Raw genomic sequence first — 18,914 nt, forward strand, 5'->3', positions numbered from 1 at the left:
CTGCGATATCTCGAGAAGGTAATACAGGCATATATAAGCGATCCTTCAGTAGCACTGCTAAGCAAAACAATTTCGTTCCTTGCCTCAAGGTTCTTCTTTTTACCCTAATTTGTCCAATACGGGAGGTAGATATGGCTATGCGTTCTTTGCGTGTTTTCTTGCAGCTATCAAAGACACTCTTTGCTTTCTTTTTAGCAGGACAAATAAGAATATATTGACGCGGCAGTTGCGACAAAACAACAGCTGGAAATTGGCGCTTGTCTTTTGTCACTTGTTTTCATGGGCATCTCCATTTGAACCCCAGACTAGTTTCTAATTACAGCACCTTGTACATACTCATATGTCACTTTAATATCATGAGCATCCATACTAGTGGCTCCTCATCTGTAGCAGTTCCGCTATATCAGATGGTAGCAAAGGAATCATCTTCAAATCAACGGCTTTGCCAGGACCAATTCTGCGATCCTTTTATAGCTATGCTTCTGTACCCATAACCGTAACCATGCGGTCAAGCTCAATACACCGCATGTGCTATCGTTAAAAGCAACTGGGACTTTGCAATGCCTCTTTCATTATCCCTTGTAATAAAAAAAAAAAGAAGGACATTTTACTCTCCGGCTTACTGCGACTTTGACAGACGAAATTTAAGGATTTGGAGCTTTCGGTTAGTACTTCAGAGATACCAATGAGATTCTCCTTTTGTACCGCACGTCAGCTGCAGATGTCTATAAAATCAGTTCATATTTCCCGGAGGTGACAGAGACATTTAAACGGAAAGGGGCTCTCTCAAGCAGTGGCGCCGTTTTCAGACCTCTGACACCATGCAGTAATATCAACAAACAAATCGCACGGCACTCATTCCCAGCATTATTTGATGTGGGACGCAGTGGCAGTGTGCCTGAAAAGATTCGCTCAATTACAAAGGGACAGCGGAGCGACGTGAACGGCATATATTATCCGTGCAGAGTCCTTTGAGCTCAGAAGCCCTTAAAAGCTGCAAATTCCAGACAAAAATATCCGTGCTCATTAAGTATACGGTCTCATTAAGTAGGGTCGCATTAAGTAGGGCAGCAAATACATGGATCCACAGCAATGATCCAACTGCCAAGGAAGAGAAAGAGGATGCATCGTCGGATATTGTGGCAATCCCAACTAGCATGAAATTACAAAGCCGATATCTCAAGTCGACTGGAAGAGCCAAAACTGCATGTTTTTTGGAGACATTTGTAGAGACGAATGCACCAGAAGGTCACACGTGCACAATTTTTTACCAAGCCGTCGCGGCTGCGACCAATCTCAGCCTTTTATAGAAAGGCTCTATAGCTGCCCGGCACAAAAAAAAAACACAAAAAAAAAAAACAAGGAAACGCTGCCTCCAAGACAGTGCAAGCAAGTCTGCACTGTCGCCGTTAACATTTCATGTATTCAACTGTTGCCCCTCTATGCGCACTGAATGAAGACAGTGTCGATTCTAGGAAACATGTAAGTGCTCAAATTCTTCCAACACTGCAGCAACAAAACAGCTACCGTAGTGTGGGACATGGGTAATAACGAATAATATTACCATAGCTGGCAGTTCTCATGGGCAAAAAAGAAAGTCCTGGTAGTTGGAGGTAACATTTTTCCTCGTTAAATTTAAGCAACTTTTACGCTCTCTGCGTCTCTTTTCTTATCTTCTTAATGTCCATTAGCGGAATAACAGTAGCATAGTAGATGCAAAAAAGAATAACCACAAGAAGCTTTTTAGCGCGCCCATTAGATGTGAGCAATTCTCTGTACGTAAAATACCCATGCATGTTGCTGCACGCAGTGCGCGCGGCTCGTTCCCTGCCACAGCCGCAAGCCTTGCTGCGTTGATATTTGATAGTCAGCGTGGTATACTACCTAAATGCCATTTGAAAGTAGGAAGTAATGAATGTATGTCCGCCTATGCGCATACAGAATTAGTGCTGCAATGTTTTATAGCAAACCTCGTAAAATATTGCAGCTTATTCGCGTAGTATTGGCGCCTCATATGAAGGTGCTCTCAGATGACGTCAAAATAAATATATTCATTACTTCAATTAAAAAGTGAAATATTGACAACCCTTTTAAGGCCTTATGAGCGCACAAACGTGGAACAGGCGAGGACCATTTTTGTTAGACTAACAAATGTATGCATGTGTATTGAGCTGCCGTACCAGTGTTGCACACACAAGACATTACCTTTTCTCCCTCATTCTGCTGTATGCTCTAATCACATGTGAAATTCAGGTAATGAAAAACTCCCAGTATGTGAGAAAGATGCCAGGTGAATACGTACGGTAGTATCTCGTCCTTAACCGAAGACCAATTAATACAGCAGCTGGAAGTATCGCTAGGAGAGCAGCAGATAGGGCGCATGCCAGAGTCACTAATGGAGGACAGCAGCCTGTCTGTTCTTGTTTGGCGCCGCCTTCTTCGGCCGGTTGTTCCTCCTTTTGCTTGGCGTCCGGCACAGCGGGGTGGGTTTGAGTTCGCCTTTCTTGGGCTGGAACAAGATGCAAAAGGAGACATACGAAGAAAGCACAGCTTTACACGAAATTCGTATAGCTGCGCTCAGCGCATCTCTAACGCATACAGCGAAGGAGGGGCATAAATGACTGTTGGCAAAGTCATTGCTAAATTGTGAGGGATAAGAAGATATGACGACATGTGCACCTTTCTCTACGGTTTTGACCTTGAGGCGCCATACTGAAAATACCTCCAAGCTGTGTGCGACTCTAGAGTCTCATCATCATCACCATCATCGCCACTACCAGTAGGACTATACCCACTGCAAGGCGAATGTCGTTCCAATATTCCTGTGCTAGCTGCATCCACTTGATCCCTGCAAACTTCTTGGCCACATCCTCACACCTAATTCTCTGCCGTACCCTGTTACGCTTCCCTTTCCTTGAAATCCTATTCGTTACCCCCGTTAGCGACCATTGGGTATTCTCGCTCTGGAAGTGCACTGGAAGTGCGCAGAAGCAAATATTTAAGGGAGCTCAAGTCGAGCTTTCTTCGCCATCAGTTGTGATTGTGAAGAAACTGGGATACTACGAGCTGCTGTTCTGCGCATGGTGATGGGAGTAATCTAAGCTAAGTATGCTTGGGAAAATTGAAGTAGAAAACAATAGTGCTTCGTTTTATAAATTAATGGCGAAGTAACTGCGGAATATTTTAAGATACTTTTATGAATGGAATAATGAAATTTACCTAAGCTTGCGATGTATAGCAAAATTTTGGTTCTGAAGTTTGTCCCACGCTGACAAAATTAAGTCAGATTGCCATAAAAATGCCAATCAGGCGCGTTTTTGAAAATTAAGAGCAATGAACTAAACGCCTGGCGAAAAAACAAATGGTCTCCAGATGTATAGATTGTTCTAGTCTCGTGATATTTTTGAATATGTGAAAGGTTACGTTCAGAAACCTTTTTTCCTGAAAATCTTCAAAATTTACACTACTCATATCGGTAGCAATGGTGCAATAATTCAATGCATGATAAATTACTGCTTTTAGAGTTTGTTCAGAACTCGCACTCAGTAATTAGGACTCCCCTAAAAAGCTGAAGGACCTACTTCAGCTGTTGAGTTTATCGCTACTTTTTCTGCATATGCTTCACCATGACTTGCGTTTTAAGCGGATCGTCTCTACGATCCGCGCGCTCCCCACGAAGATCCCTCGGAGTTATGTAAATTGAGTTCTGCAACGGCAGTGACATTTTTCGAAGCTGAATATTGCTGCCGCGAACGGTTCATACATAGCCTGTTCCTTTGATGTCCCTTCCATAAGGTTGAGATGAAAAGCTGACTTTTATTCATGTGTTGAATTAACTTGAAAAAGTTTCCCATATTTCCAGAAAACGAAAGTTTATAAAGAGCATTCCTCGTAAAAACCAGAGAACCATCTCATATCTCCGAAGATGGCTCAAAACGAAGACGGTTCCCTTCTTCGATTTTCTCGTATTATGTTTTCAGTGTTTACTGCACCCTATTAAGGAACTGAAGTGTAATATATGTAGTAACATTCAGGAAAATCTCAGTCGGATATCTCCCGGGAGCTGCGGCATGCTTGTCATCGAAACCAACAGTTAAAGTTATACCAGTTGTAATTTTTCAGATTAAAAATTCATTGGTCATGGATAAATTGATGTCACCGCTGGACGTAGAACCCAGCCTGACACCTGAAACTTGGCCATCGCAGCAGCAACATGCGCTCGGCTACGGCAATGTTTCATAGCGGCACGCATCGCCAGCTTGACGCTAGATGGTTGCACTGATAACCGTTGTAGCGTGTATTTCAATACTGGCTTGTGTTTAGCGGACTGTGTTTAAACTAAGTGTATTCACTGTACATTGGTAGCGGCTATTTTACATGTCTTCTGATTACATGCTTACATCAACTAACCAACCAATGAGTCTCGGCCTCCTGCTCTCTGCCACACAGCCAACGTGACAAGCGAGATCGTACATCTGGCAGTGCAGTTAGGTGAAGGTGAGAAACACCGGAGCAGTGAATTCGTTTGACTAATCCTTAATAACGGCACCTGTACGCGGTGGCACTCGAAGGTGGCCACGACATCCGAGCTTGTATGTATGTATGTATGTATGTATGTATGTATGTATGTATGTATGTATGTATGTATGTATGTATGTATGTATGTATGTATGTATGTATGTATGTATGTATGTATGTATGTATGTATGTATGTATGTATGTATGTATGTATGTATGTATGTATGTATGTATGTATGTATGTATGTATGTATGTATGTATGTATGTATGTATGTATGTATGTATGTATGTATGTATGTATGTATGTATGTATGTATGTATGTATGTATGTATGTATGTAAAGAGCGTCCGTTTTGAAACGGCGTGATGATAGTCATCACCATATTCAACCTTTCTTTTTTATGCTGTTTAACTTAGATAACTCTTCAACATCAACAGCAAAGCTAAAAGAACTTAATTTCATGGCCTCTTTTCGTGTGATATACACGACTTTTAGATATGGGTTATCTTTAAATACCCTTGTTTGATTTCGATTTAGCTTCGCGTCCCCCCTGTTATTTATCTACCAATCTTCGTCTATCCGAGCAGCCAGCTAGTGCTGTCTGCGGGCCCTGCTGGTATATTCGCCGCCGACTCTGGCAGACTGCAGATTTTTACTCTATGCATTATCGGAGGGACAAGGTACAAGGCCGTCGCCAGCTCATGCGGAACTATGGCATACTAAAGGCCATATAAAGGGACCTTATGGCATACTGCACTCGGGCGCCCCCTGACGAGTCAATCCTGGCAACGACACAAGCGCAATACCAAGAGTTTTTATCAGGTGGCATCTTCAGGCTGTATGCGTTAGCTGGAGCACAGTGGCAGGGAGATCAAATTTTTGCTTGCGATGGCACTTGTCAAAGCCTGCCCGTTTAAAAGAACAACCTGTAGAGCTAGAAATTATTCATAATTTGTAGCATGCGCACGTAAATGTGGCAGAAACAAAAAAGTATATGTTCAACCTATCCGCTAAAAACAAATGAAAAGTTATAATAGAAGCTCACTAACGTGTCAGTGTAGGCATGCTTGTCGTGCATGACAGGAATGAACAGCGCACAATGGACGGGGACACAAGGAAAAGAACTCAGGCTTGGTCGTTTCTTTCCTTGCGTCCCCGTCCATTATGCGCTCTTCATTCCGGTCACGTCACAATAAAATTATGAAATGTCTGTGTTTTCTTCTGTTTATTGCTATGAATAACCAGCACCCACGGCTCAGGAAATGCGCTTGACACCGTCGATAGTATGCTCTGTTGGCAACAACATGGGGCCAAAATATGATTGTAATGCGAGTTTTAAGGTGGAATGCAAAAGAAATGGAGCATTGAGAGTGGTACGGACAAAAATAACTTTGAGTGATAAGGCCGTTTCCAATACCACATTGAAGGCATATTTCTCGCAGATGCGGTTTCGTATCTTTTTCCTTTTTTTTTTTTTCAAATAAACAAGGTTAGGTGGAAAAGCGTGTCTATCAGTGCTGATTGGAGCCTATGCGGTATTCATGAATATATTGTTTACCATATATAATCTAATGAGATTATATATATATATATATATATATATATATATATATATATATATATATATATATATATATATATTGTAATAGGAGTCCTTAAACAGGGCGCTACGCCGTCAACAATCAATGGAACGTTCTGCGATCTGTAAGCGCACGCCCGAGCGTCGGAGAGAGAGCTTCGTTGTCGTCTTCTTTCCTGACCGTCACGCGCGTTGAACATGATTGCCGTTCTCTTCAAAGCATCAGGCGCTGAACATATCGGAGCCCAATACCTGTTTTACAATTTCCCCCGGGCGAAAAGACGCCATCCTGGCGGATTATGGCGATGTGACGATGGCAGGGTCGTAGTTAGGCTTCAGGCGGTTACTGTGTACTATTTCACGATTGCGGCGACGGTGGTCAGTGGACGGCGTAAGGGGTTCGATGAGGTAGTTGACGGGGGATGTTTGCTTGACAATACGGTAGGGGCCCTGATACTTGCTCATAAGTTTGAATGAAAGGCCGGGACTGGAGGAAGGCACCCATAGCCAGACCAAAGAGTCTGTACGGTAAGTAGGAAGAAGTGCAGATTGTTCTCGGGTGGTTTTCTGCAGTTGCTGGGCGTGAGAAGTGAAGGACCGGGCAAGCTGGCGGCATTCTTCGGCATAAGTTGCAGCTTGTGAAACAGTCGTGAATTCGGAAGAATCCGGTCGGTAAGGGAGAATGGTGTCCATGGAACAAGAGGGCTCACGACCGTAGAGAAGGGAGTATGGCGAGAATCCTGTGGTTGCTTGAGTGGCCGAGTTATAAGCGAATGTGACGAATGGAAGAACGCGGTCCCAGTTGGAGTGGTGGGAAGCGACATACATTGCCAGCATGTCGCCCATGGTGCGGTTAAAACGCTCAACCATTCCATTTGTTTGCGGATGGTACGCGGAGGTGGCGCGATGAACGATTTTGCATTCTCTCAGAACAGCTTCAACATTTTCAGAAAGGAAGGCAGGACCTCTGTCACTTAGCAATTCTTTGGGAGCCCCGTGGCGAAGAATGATGTTATGGAGGATGAAGGAGGCAATGTCTTGGGCTGTAGATGATGGCAAAGACGCCGTTTCGGCGTAGCGTGTGAGATGATCAATTGCAACGATGATCCAGCGATTGCCTGTTGATGTGCTAGGAAGCGGGTCGTACAGGTCGATTCCAACGCGCTCGAAGGGATGAGCTGGGCAGGTCAGCGGCTGCAGAGGAGCGGCGGGCTGGCGAGGTGGGTGTTTTCGGCGCTGACACTCTTGGCAGGACTGGACGAATCGACGAACATAACGGTACATCCCACGCCAGTAGTACCGCTGTCGCAGGCGAGTGAAGGTTTTCAATAAGCCTGCGTGGGCACACTGGGGATTGTCGTGGTAATGGGAGCAAATCACAGAGCGCAGATGGGTCGGAATTACAAGCAGCCACTTTCTACCATCCGGAAGGTAATTCCTACGGTAGAGGAGCTCGTCTCTGATGGCGAAATGGTGAGACTGGCGACGGAGAGCGCGGCAAGGAGGTCGTGAAGCGCAGCCAGATAAAACATCCAAAAGTGAAGCGATCCATGCGTCTTTGCGTTGCTCGGAAGTCATATCGGTGGGCATGTCGGTGGGATGTAGGACGGATATAGCAGGAGTGGCTTCAGACGGCAATGGAGAACGTGAGAGAGCATCAGCATCGGCATGTTTACGGCCAGGGCGATAGATGACGTTAATATTGTATTCTTGGAGCCTCAGAGCCCAGCGGGTAAGTCGACCAGAAGGATCTTTCACAGAAGACAGCCAGCAGAGGGAGTGATGATCGGTGACGACATCAAAAGAACGGCCATACAAGTAGGGGCGAAATTTTGCTATTGCCTAGATGATAGCGAGACACTCTTTCTCGGTGACGGAATAGTTTGCTTCAGCTTTTGTTAGGGTCCGACTGGCGTAAGCGACAACGTACTCATCAAAGCCAGACTTCCGCTGAGCAAGTACTGCGCCGAGGCCGACGCCGCTGGCATCAGTGTGGATTTCCGTGGGACAAGAAGGGTCGAAATGACGCAGGATTGGCGGAGTCGTCAGAAGGTGGCGGCTCCTCTCACGTACGCTGATGTTTTGGTGCGGCCACCACCCCCTGTCGCCCCTGTATACAGACGGCCTCCCCTCCTATACGAGCCTCAGGGACATCAGCAACCTCCGCAGAGTACAATCCCCCCTTATCGTCCGGTTCTCCGCCGTCGATTACAGCCACAGCCTTCCAACCCCTGACGCACACAAGACAACCGACCCATTTGCTACGCCTGTGGAGTCGCCGGCCATGTGGCTCGTTTGTGCCGCAATCGTGGCCCTCGTCCCTACAAGTATACACGCGAGCCGATGTACAATCTTACCCCGCACCTCCACCACTTGTAATAGGAGTCCTTAAACAGGGCGCTACGCCGTCAACAATCAACGGAACGTTCTGCGATCAGTCGTTGCACTTCTGTAAGCGCACGCCCGAGCGTCGGAGAGAGAGCTTCGTTGTCGTCTTCTTTCCTGACCGTCACGCGCGTTGAACATGATTGTCGTTCTCTTCAAAGCATCAGGCGCTGAACATATCGGAGCCCAATACCTGTTTTACAATATATATATATATATATATATATATATATATATATATATATATATATATATATATATATATATATATATATATATATATATATATATATATATATATATGAGATTATATCGTGTCTAATGAGAGCCGTAAAGTATACCGAACGGAGCTGGAAATGAAGGCTCTACAAAGATATCATAATTATTAATTGCGCCTTCATGAAGAATTTGTGAATACCAAGGTTCTCAGAGACATTTATGGAATTCAAACGCCTGCTCAGTGCGCTTGTGAAGGAAACCAACAAAGCTAAAAGAACTTAAGTTCATGGTCTCTTCTCGTGTGATATACACCGCTCTGTTTTTACGTGCAAGAAAACAGTATGTTTAATATCTATTAATTGTCGAAACAATCATATTAAGACTATATCTCCCGAGTGGGTTGAAGTAGGAGGATATGCATTAGATAAACCGTTTTAACGGCTTTTTCAATCGCCAGTTTTCGAATCCTAAATCGGAAGACAATGTGCTGCACTGCAAGCATCGTGCCTCTTTCAAATGCGATTTTCCTATCCGCAAGTGACGAAAAAGAGATCGAGTCTCCTACCACATACCTCAATGATAGTAACGCATCAGACGCGAAATAATTTCAGGTATATTTGCATATTCATCATAATTTCAGAATATGTTAAATTAACATATATTTAGCATAATTTTGTTTCAAGGCGTCTTTCCGCAACAGATGCAAACTGGGAAAGTCAAGTTATTGTTTGAAATTGGAGTGAAATTATACTCAAAATGCTGAGCAATATAGATTAGAAAGCAATGGAAAAGCTCATCCACATCCGACTCTCCAGTTTTCTTAACGGGTAGCTGCAACATATTTCGGAAAAAATAAATTATGTGCGGCTTTTTATAGTTTTTATCTGCTGAACAAGACTATCATGCATAAAAATGGCAGAAATGAACGCAAGCGGCAGTTTTTACATGAAAACGAGCACCAGCGGGACCAAGCGTCACTGTTGACCGCAACTGGTCGGGCCCATCATGACGTCATTCTCGGTATGCCCGGCCGGCGCCGGCAGTGTTGCTGCGTGCGCGTTGCTTCAGGTGGCCTGACAGCTCAATGTAAAACGTTATTCGTTATTCGAACAATGTAAAACAACTTGGACACATACCGTACGCGTTCGAGCAAAACCTGCAGTTCCAAAAAACGGCGCTACGAAAGACGCTGTTGAGTACGTCGACCGCGAAATGCGAAATCAGCACATTTTCGCCAGTCGGAAATCGGCACGCGAATGCGAAAAGCGCACGAGCTGGTCTGCTTTAACAACTGCCTTTTACGCATTTAATTACGTTTTAGTACCAACAAATGAAATAGGCATTGTATGGGGTGCAATCCTGGTCTACAGCGCTTCATACAGCCTTCGACTATCGCCCAGTGGCGCAACGACAAAGGCACGCATACTGCAGCTGCAGCCCATCCCGTCTTCGTGGCGGTGTGCTGTTCAACGTAACGCCAAAAATGATCGTCCCTGTCGCAGCATGAAATAAGTTTGCAAAACCTGCAACACCGGATGCTGCGAGCTCACTGCAACGGTGCCGACAGTGAGCGCGGCGGGCGGGCGCTCAGGCCGGGTGCTGCTCCCTGGTGATCGCTAGGCCCGTATTTCACATCGACGCCACGGTAGACGACGCTTTGAGACTGAGCAGGGCTATAAGTAAACGGCCTACTCATACAGCGCGTTGCACATTACAGACGGGCTGTAGAATGCTTCTCCCAGCTAATCCACTGAATCCTTGGAAGGTCAATTTTCGCACATAAATAGCATTGTGTAGTTGGTATTTTTAATACCAAATTTGTTTTTTGTACTTGCGTTCAATCAGAAACAAATGTCCTTATTGTATTCGGCGGCGGCGAAGGAAGACAAGCCGCTTTCCGAACGCTGGCATTGATGGCGCCATCTTGCGCTGTTTGCAACAACCTTCTATCGCCTCTTGCTGCGACTGGGTTGGGGAAGCAGCACAAGATGGCATCTCCGGTGCCAGCATTCGGGCAGCGTCTTGTGGTGCTTCGCAGCCGCCGGATACGATAAGGACATCTGTTTCTTATTCTGAATGAATCAGGCAAGTACACAAAACAAATTTGGTATTAGAAATGCTAACGACAAAATGCCACTTCTGTGCGAAAATTGAGCTGCCAAGAATTCCGTGGATTAGCTGGGAGAAGTATCCTACAGCGCGCCTGTAATGTGCAGCGCGCTGTAAAAAGGTATTTTTGTCAATCCTTTTGTCTCACAATGAAATGAAGATATGATTATTTCATTATCATTACATGAAGATATCACCTTAGCACAGGAGGTAAAGTATACAAGAGGATCGGATGAGCCGCGACGCACTGGCGACTGCTGCTACATAGCTGTGAAGAGAAACTTGCGTGTATCGCAGTTACCACTCCTACCAGCATCTCGGTACAGGTCATCATCCTCAATAAGGGTTACTTTTTCACTTTCCGTTATCCCTGGGCTTATTATTTATGATAAAAATAAATTCTAGCACGCTTTTGTTTTTGACGCTATAGCGTAAGGTATCCACGGAGAGGTTTCGGGCGCGGCCGGAGCGGCATGTGGAGGCAGTGCTGCCTTCGGACGATGCTTCAGCGCACTGTTGCCGCGCGTGCCACATAGCATTCCAGACACTACATTATAAATGACTATTGCAAATGAAGCTTCGTTATACCGATCATGCATATCGTTTCCTGTACCTAATTGGTAACTGTTGACGTAGCCGAGAATGGCGGCGAGCTGTATAACAAGCCAGCCGCGACTCACGTTTTAAGTTCGGTATCCTCGGTTAAGCATAACGATGGTGAAGCTAGCCGTGCAACAGCAGTATTAACCTAATTAAGTGCGGGAACAACGACTAAATGGCACCGGACTTCACTTGCACTGACTTAGCGAAATTGTAGCGCAAAGCAGGACAGGCCACAAGAAAAAACGAACAACCTGCCCTGCTCTGCGCTGAAATCTCGGCATGTTCACGCACCAACAGGCCCAAAAAGCCACGCTTTTGCTCTGATTTAATTGGAATGCCAAGTAGCCACAATCACTGCCAAGGTTCGATGCCCGGTCATCGGCATGAAAATCATCCTTGCAAAATACAGCGAATTTCAAAGGCAAGAATTTTCGTTTTTCTTTTCATGAGAGAGACGCATTGCACTGAACGTTTCTTATCCTCTGGGAAACTATGAAGCATCATGTCGCCTGGACCACCAATATTCGCACAACGGAAAGGCCTGCTGATAGCCACTTGTCGCTTCACGTACTCACATAGAATGTTTGTTTTCTAATGACACGAGGAAAATAATTTTAGAACATCCAACGACGTTTATTTCACAACTGAGCAGAAGAGGCTCATTATCCGGAGGGCGTCGAAGCGCACGGGCGCTACTCCGCAACAGCAACGTATCTGCTGGTTGACCTCCTGGAATGTTTTGAACATGCGGAACCTTCAGCACAGAATAACCGAATTGGAGAAAACAAACGCCGCCAACAGCAGACTGAGCTGGTCCGTCGATCACTAAAGCGCGGGATGGAGTGGAGCACGCGTGCGAATCTCGCGGCTGGCCTAGCCGGCTGGCCGGAATTTCAAGATGGACGTCATATCCGCCTGGTCGCCAGTTTCAGCGTCCCGCCCCCGCTGCTCCAGACAGCGACCATGGCGTGACCGTGGCGCGTTTTTAAAAAAAGTGATTTCATGTTTTTTTCTATCAACAAATTTCAGAAAAAAATTGACATGCATAACTAACAATACCACTTCTTTCTAACCACATAATTTTATTCAATTTTAAAACCCTTTCAGCTTCCGTTTAATAAGCGCTCTTTTTTGCCTAATTGCCAGCGTGGATTCCGAAAACTCTATTTCAAAGGGGGTGCTTTAGTTTAAGGAAAAGAATTAAATATTCAAAACATCAAAAATCATTGCTTAACGACGCTAGCTTTGCTTTGACTTGCCAAAAGCTTTCGAATAATTACGTCATAATAGATTGATTAACAAGCTACAGGCTTATGGTGCACGCTGCGTGGCATATTAAAATGGTTTTGCCACCTACGTTAAAATGCCGAAAGCAATATGTCTCAGTAAATGATTATTCATCAGCGTTAAGAGCAGTGACCATAGGCGCACTGCAAGAAACCTTTTCAGGACCGCTTCTTTTATTCCTTGTATAATAATACTTTATACACAGTAGTAGTAAGATCACAAGTATAACTCATCTGTTACGCCGACGCAACAACTTTATTAGTTACAGATAACAATTATAAAGATATTGAAACATTATGCGAAGAAACGTTAGCTCAGCTGTTGGTTTGCACGGATGCAAATACCTTAAGAATAAATTTTAATAAAATCAAATGCCTATCATTTGATCATTTACCTACCTGAGAACAGAGTTGCTACATTACTTAGAATTACACTTGAAACTTGAAGGGTTGAAATACTTGGTTCATATAATGATTCAGCGGTGCATTTTTCAAGCAACTTAAGTTCGGATCTCCATGTATTTTATATTCGTAGCAAACTGTGCAGAACCATAGGACTAATAAACAAACACAGGTTTATGCTAAGAGAACACTTAAAAATATTGTTATATAAGACGTTAATTTTTTCAGTTTATTCACTCATATTTGGAATTGGCAACTGCACACAAAAAAATTGGATAATATATTCTTGTTACAAAAAATTGTCATCACAATAATTGCGAATGTTCAATTTCTACGCCTACTGCACAACGTTTTCAACGATACCGAATTATTAAGGTACTATACAGTCTGTATGAATATCATTTATTCAGGTCTTTTCTTCAGGCTACAAAAATAATTAGTACGCTTGAGTGACTTAGCAATATTAATAGAAAGATAATGCTTATATGATACTCGCCGCACAGAAAGGTGGTTTACGCCAACAATTTATTATTTACAATCCGTTAGTTAGTCTCCCGACTGTCATAAATACATTAGAGAGGAATATGGCTGATGTAATAAAACTGTCCCAAAGGAGACTAAGGACACTTTTTGATTATATGTTCTTCCATGTATGTATTTTTGTATTCGTTTTTACATGTATTTTCCCCCTGGCGCTAAATGAGGTTTACTAATACCTACCAGTTGTAAAAGTGCGTTTTCAACCTTCTGTCAAGGGTGTTTGTTTATCTGCGCAATGTGTGCAAGTTATACCAAATGTGGAAAATAATGCATACAAGACGTCTGCGACCGTCAACTTTTTGCGGCTTCCCCCCCCCCCCCCCCCCCTTTTTTTTTGTTCAAAGGATAAAGAAATGATTTGATTTGAGATTATACGGCTGCTCAACATGACAAGGCTGATTTTAGTGCTTCAGCACTAATACTTTCGGTACAATGATAATCGTAGTTTTTGTTTGTTTGTTTGTCTGAAGCCTCCACGCTCGTTAAGCAGCGACACTCGCGTTTATGTCTGCCGTTTTTGGGGCGTCACGAGACAGCAAGTCATGGCCGTTATAGTTCGAGCTGCCAGCTTGGGCAGCAATTTTGAGATGACAGTGTAACCTTACGGAACCATAGGCATCACAAGTCCGGAGCACAATTCTTAGACATGCAAGTCCGTTCGTACGGCTTCGTTAAAGCGGGGCTTTCTATCTTCGTCAGCTTACACCATATGATATATGTACACAAAGCAAGTTAGTTCAAATGAAACCAAGCCATGGAACATCAAGATAAGTCTTGTAAAATTAGGTTTCACAGTGGTGGCGCAGAATAATTTGTGATTAGCATAAAGCTGAATGACCCAGTCGTTTCTTTTTTTTTTTTTTTTTTAATTGTCCAACGCGTTTGATACGCGAGGCATACGCCTCTTCAATATGAAACAGAACAAAGTTTGAACACTCAGTTAACGATTACTTTTGTGATCCACAAGGACATTTCCTCATACGGTTTATTTTTCTGTCTCTAATGTTATCTTATCCTCCTCTATTTCTCCTGTTTTAAACGCAACTCTCTGTCGAAAACAAAGCAAAAAGGAGTGTCCGGGGGTTGGCAGCGTCTTCATCAGCCAGCTCAAGCTTGTAAGCCTCTAAAAATCACCAAGTAACCGTCTGGTAAACACTTAACGTGAGCGCGAATTAGTGCCCCATGTCGGAAATCACAAGCATGGCTGTGAGAGATGGTAGTTGACAGGTGACAAACAAGGGGGCCATGCACCCCACATTCCTTTTAAACCTCACTGCCTCGAAAAATCACGACCATGACTTTGACTCTGGCAACTGTCAAGGGAGTGCCTATATTTCTTTTCACACGGGTATTATATGGACCGAGCGACACCTCCAAGAATCGTCGAAGGCCGGTGGACATTTCACATGGTCAAAGCCACCTAAAAAGAAATTGTCACACCACGAAAAGTTATTCAGAAACGACTATTAAGCCTGTTCCATGAATTCACAAAGGTGTTCGTGTAGCATGCTGTAGGCAAGGAACGCTCTCACGTGTATGCCTAATGAACATAATCGACCATCTGTATATTTTTAATTTGTTATCCCCTTGGCATATGACATCCAGTGCCTATTTTCAGTATTATTGGCTTAAAAATAATGTTAAAAATTATTTTTGTACAAAGTGGGTGTTCTCTTTAATCTTGGAGGGGCCACCTGCACGTCGTGCAGGCATAAATGTGCCGCGCTCCATGCGTGCGACTTTCGAGCTGAGCCAGGCCTCTTCCACGTCGCAAAGTGTGCGGCGTACTCGCACATATTTAACGCAAACCTAAATATTGCATTATCTATACCGAATACTATATTTATAAGTTTAGCAAGCAGATGCTATTTCTATGCAGTAGGATTAATCAAAGTGATCGCAAAGAGCCGTAGTCATGCAATACTCTAGGATTGCCTGAAAGCTTCGCCCAGTAACAGAGACAAGGGCGAAAATTTCAACATAATATTTACTTGAGAGCATATTTACCAGCGTATTCCCTGCTGAAAAAGAAAGGAAAGGTGATGAGCGGAATTTGGTGGCTTTCTTAGGTCTTTATGTTCAATTCAGTGCCTATATAGATACGAACCGCGCGGTGGGATGACGGACGAGAACGAGAAACACGAGACGAGACTGTCTTCCACGTCGGCCTGTTTTTCATACTATTCGCATCAAACTATTGTGTACATAGCCCAAGCTGCAACGTGACTAATACGCTTCTTTTTTTCTTCTTTTTTTAAATACGAAATAAGTATACATGTCTTCAAAAGCCAGCGTTGTCCTCCGCTGTCATTTCGTATGTAACAGTACACTTATGGTCACCAATGATGAAACGTAACGTATAAGTCGCGATTAGTAGGCATAATAATGAGCCATGTCTCATAATCATATCGCAACGTAGCATGACTCGGCAGTTTACAAAGTGTTATGTTTTACACATTTTACATAGTAATGTACGTACTGTAAGATGCGGAGTTTGTACAAATATTTCACATATAATCATGACCCATGGTAAACAGTCCTTACATTGAACACAGTATTATACGCATTCTCTCATGTTAAGTCTTAAGTGTCTCTACAGAGGTTCTTTTGTTGTCAGTAGATTTTGGCCTCTTCACTGATAACTATTTTGTAAGTACCGGTGCGTGTCACATAATTCTCTCGTCCATCTAATGGCCGTTATTACATATCTGTTTTAGCTGTTCGTGTTATTTTTGGTTACTGATAGTTTCATAACACGGACTTGCCTGTGCCGCTTATTTTTTTTCCCCACTCCCTCTGCCAACACACTACCTTTGCATCGGGCGAGGGAGTCGCCGAAATTCCTCCTCTTCTGTTTCGCTGTAGCTTCCACAGTAGTTGCGTAGGGTGCAGCCGACTGTCCAGTCAACAATATAGCAGCGCCCAGGGAGCCCAAAATGCAAAGGTCTATATCGGGTGGTGATCCCTTACCTCTTCCACTGCCTGGAACCGAGGAAGCCTCCGGCAGCGTCTGTGCCCTGAGCGCTGCCAGCTGGCTGCGCCCCCTGGGGCTATCAGCAAACACCAGCAGCTCGAGCGGCGAGTCAGGTGCTAGACCCCGCAGCCAGAGGGAGCGCCGACCCGCCTGAGTGCGACTCCAAGCTGCGCTGCTGGCACGACTCGCGTTGGTGCCTCCCGCAGTGCCGGACAGGGGGCGGCGCATCTCCAGTGTCAGCTGGGGTTCTTCGTCGCCGCTATCTCCGTCCACTGAACAGAGCATGGGAAGAGGGGTTATCCGTCTCTGCGGGCACTAATTAGCTGCCGCGCGCAGCTTGCCGTACTGACTGAAATCAGGAAGAGAGAGAGAGAGGTCTCGAAAGGCCGCTTTCCAGTGCATTACGGATTCTTATTCGGAAGTTTCCCAACAATGCACCTGCGCTTCACTGAACGGTGCTGGAACGCATGGCTGCTTTAGAGAATTGCAATAAGACCGCTGTTACGTTCCTGGAATGCGCGCTAAAAGGACACCTTTCGCCTTTCTTGCGGCTGATGTACAAATTACGGCCATATACAAAATCATGGTGTCATATCGTTCACATGCCGCCTTTGCGTGTGGAAATTAAGTTGCCTTAAGCCTCTAAATCTGGCACGGTGCTTTTTTTTTTTTTTTTTTCTTCTTTTTTTTTTTTTTTTTTTGTGCGCCGCAATCTACCGTACGCAGTATGGCTTCTGCACTCTGCGCAGAAAGTTCATGTCTGCTTTGGACTCCATATAAGGCCATTATTTTTTTTTACACGCAACAGTGTACTGCACAAAACTGAGTGGTCTGAACAAAAAAGAAAAAAAAACACAGGAAGCAGGAAAGATGGGAGCTAGAGGGATGCACAGAGGTACGGGACAGATTTCCTGAGGGCTAAATATCGACCGAAGTCCACATGACAGCCGACCGTATATATTTCCATCGCACTGACTTCTTATTGCATGACACTAGCAATATGCACCCTAAAAAAATAAAAATAAAAAATGCAATCGCCGACACGCGCTCAGAGCAAATGGGCTGCATACACATAGGCGCACTGCGTACGCCTAATAAAATTGGCGGATCATAACACTTGTACTTGTGCTTATACCTTAGACGGGAGATATTTCCAGCACTGGAGAGAAATATTTAAAAATAACGCTTTTTTTTGGAGCCTATTTAAATAACCTGTAACTTTGTAAGAAGAATCTGCCGTTCTTCTGCAGCGCGTAAAAGGCGAATTGCTGAGAATTTGTTCTACAAGGGGGGCAGCAAGAAATCTTGCACCTCTATAAGGCATACAAAATTCCACCAGATTGTGTCTATTTAGAGCCGTGCGATGTATGGTCTGCTTTATAAGTCCCTTTCGCGTTGACCTTTCCTGGCATTTCCTCGCTTCTTTTCGCAGGTGCATGTTCTTTTCACTGTATATTCATTTGCTGGCGGCTTCAGTTGTCCCGCGCACCCAATGAAAGGTGGAAAGCTCTCTCGCTCCCAAATCAAATCGAAGACGGCTGTCGGCCCTGTAGGTAGTTATGACAAACCATATTCTCTCTCGGTGCGCGATACGCCGAAATAGAAGAATCCCCAGAAAGGGAATGTATGTCGGACTGGGTCACACTCAGCGGTAGTGTGTGTCGCAATGGCCCCTCTGTGAAGTTATACCGATGGGCGACGGTTCTCACGGCAGACGACGCGACGCGCCTTCAATGCACTGATCCTTGTAGCGCTGATTTTTTATTTTTTTTTACATATACGTGGTTATAGCGTGGTAGTTGAGATGAAAACAAAAACGTTAAGTAGAAACTCTTCGTTGCAGCTCTCGTGAAACAAGACAAAGGACTGGTGGAATGTCTGTCGAAACGATACAAGCACGACGAGCAGTGCTGAGGGAGTCTTGAAGAGGTCCCGGAGGGAGCACATACAAGCTGTCGTAGTGTCTCCGTTCCAGCGCAGTTTTCTGCTGCATGATTATTTGCGACCCGAACATGAAATGCGACCATATCCTTGAAGCTGAAGGTCTGGTGTCCTGGACTGCAGATTTCCTTTCTTCCAGTTTTGCAAGTGTACGGTAAATTCAATTGCCTCTTTTGATTTATTGAAAAGAAAAAAAAATGCAGCCCATCCTGAGACTGTTTTCTGGACCCTTGTCGCGTCGGGAAATTACCAATGCGTCCACATACTTTTGTTCATATTATAATCCCCCGCGCATTTGCAGACCCATTATTGCGGCAGATATTCTAAGAGAAGGTAGACGATAAAGCTTCGCGTTT

General features: G+C 44.4%; 1 protein-coding gene across 1 annotated transcript in view; it reads right to left on the reverse strand.

Annotated features, from left to right (window-relative positions):
* Positions 1–2,249: 2,249 nt before the first annotated feature.
* Positions 2,250–18,914, reverse strand: part of LOC146203175 (nephrin-like) — a 117,500-nt gene continuing 100,835 nt past the window's right edge. Inside the window, exons 9-10 of the mRNA XM_084602825.1 lie at positions 16,614–16,889; positions 2,250–2,509 (exon numbers count right to left, since the gene is read on the reverse strand). Coding sequence (XP_084458951.1) covers positions 2,250–2,509; positions 16,614–16,889 — 536 coding nt within the window. The remainder of the gene's footprint in view (positions 2,510–16,613; positions 16,890–18,914) is intronic.

Source organism: Amblyomma maculatum, chromosome 1 (genome assembly GCF_055883805.1).
Source record: "Amblyomma maculatum isolate TAMU_Amacu chromosome 1, ASM5588380v1, whole genome shotgun sequence".
Taxonomy (NCBI): domain Eukaryota; kingdom Metazoa; phylum Arthropoda; class Arachnida; order Ixodida; family Ixodidae; genus Amblyomma; species Amblyomma maculatum.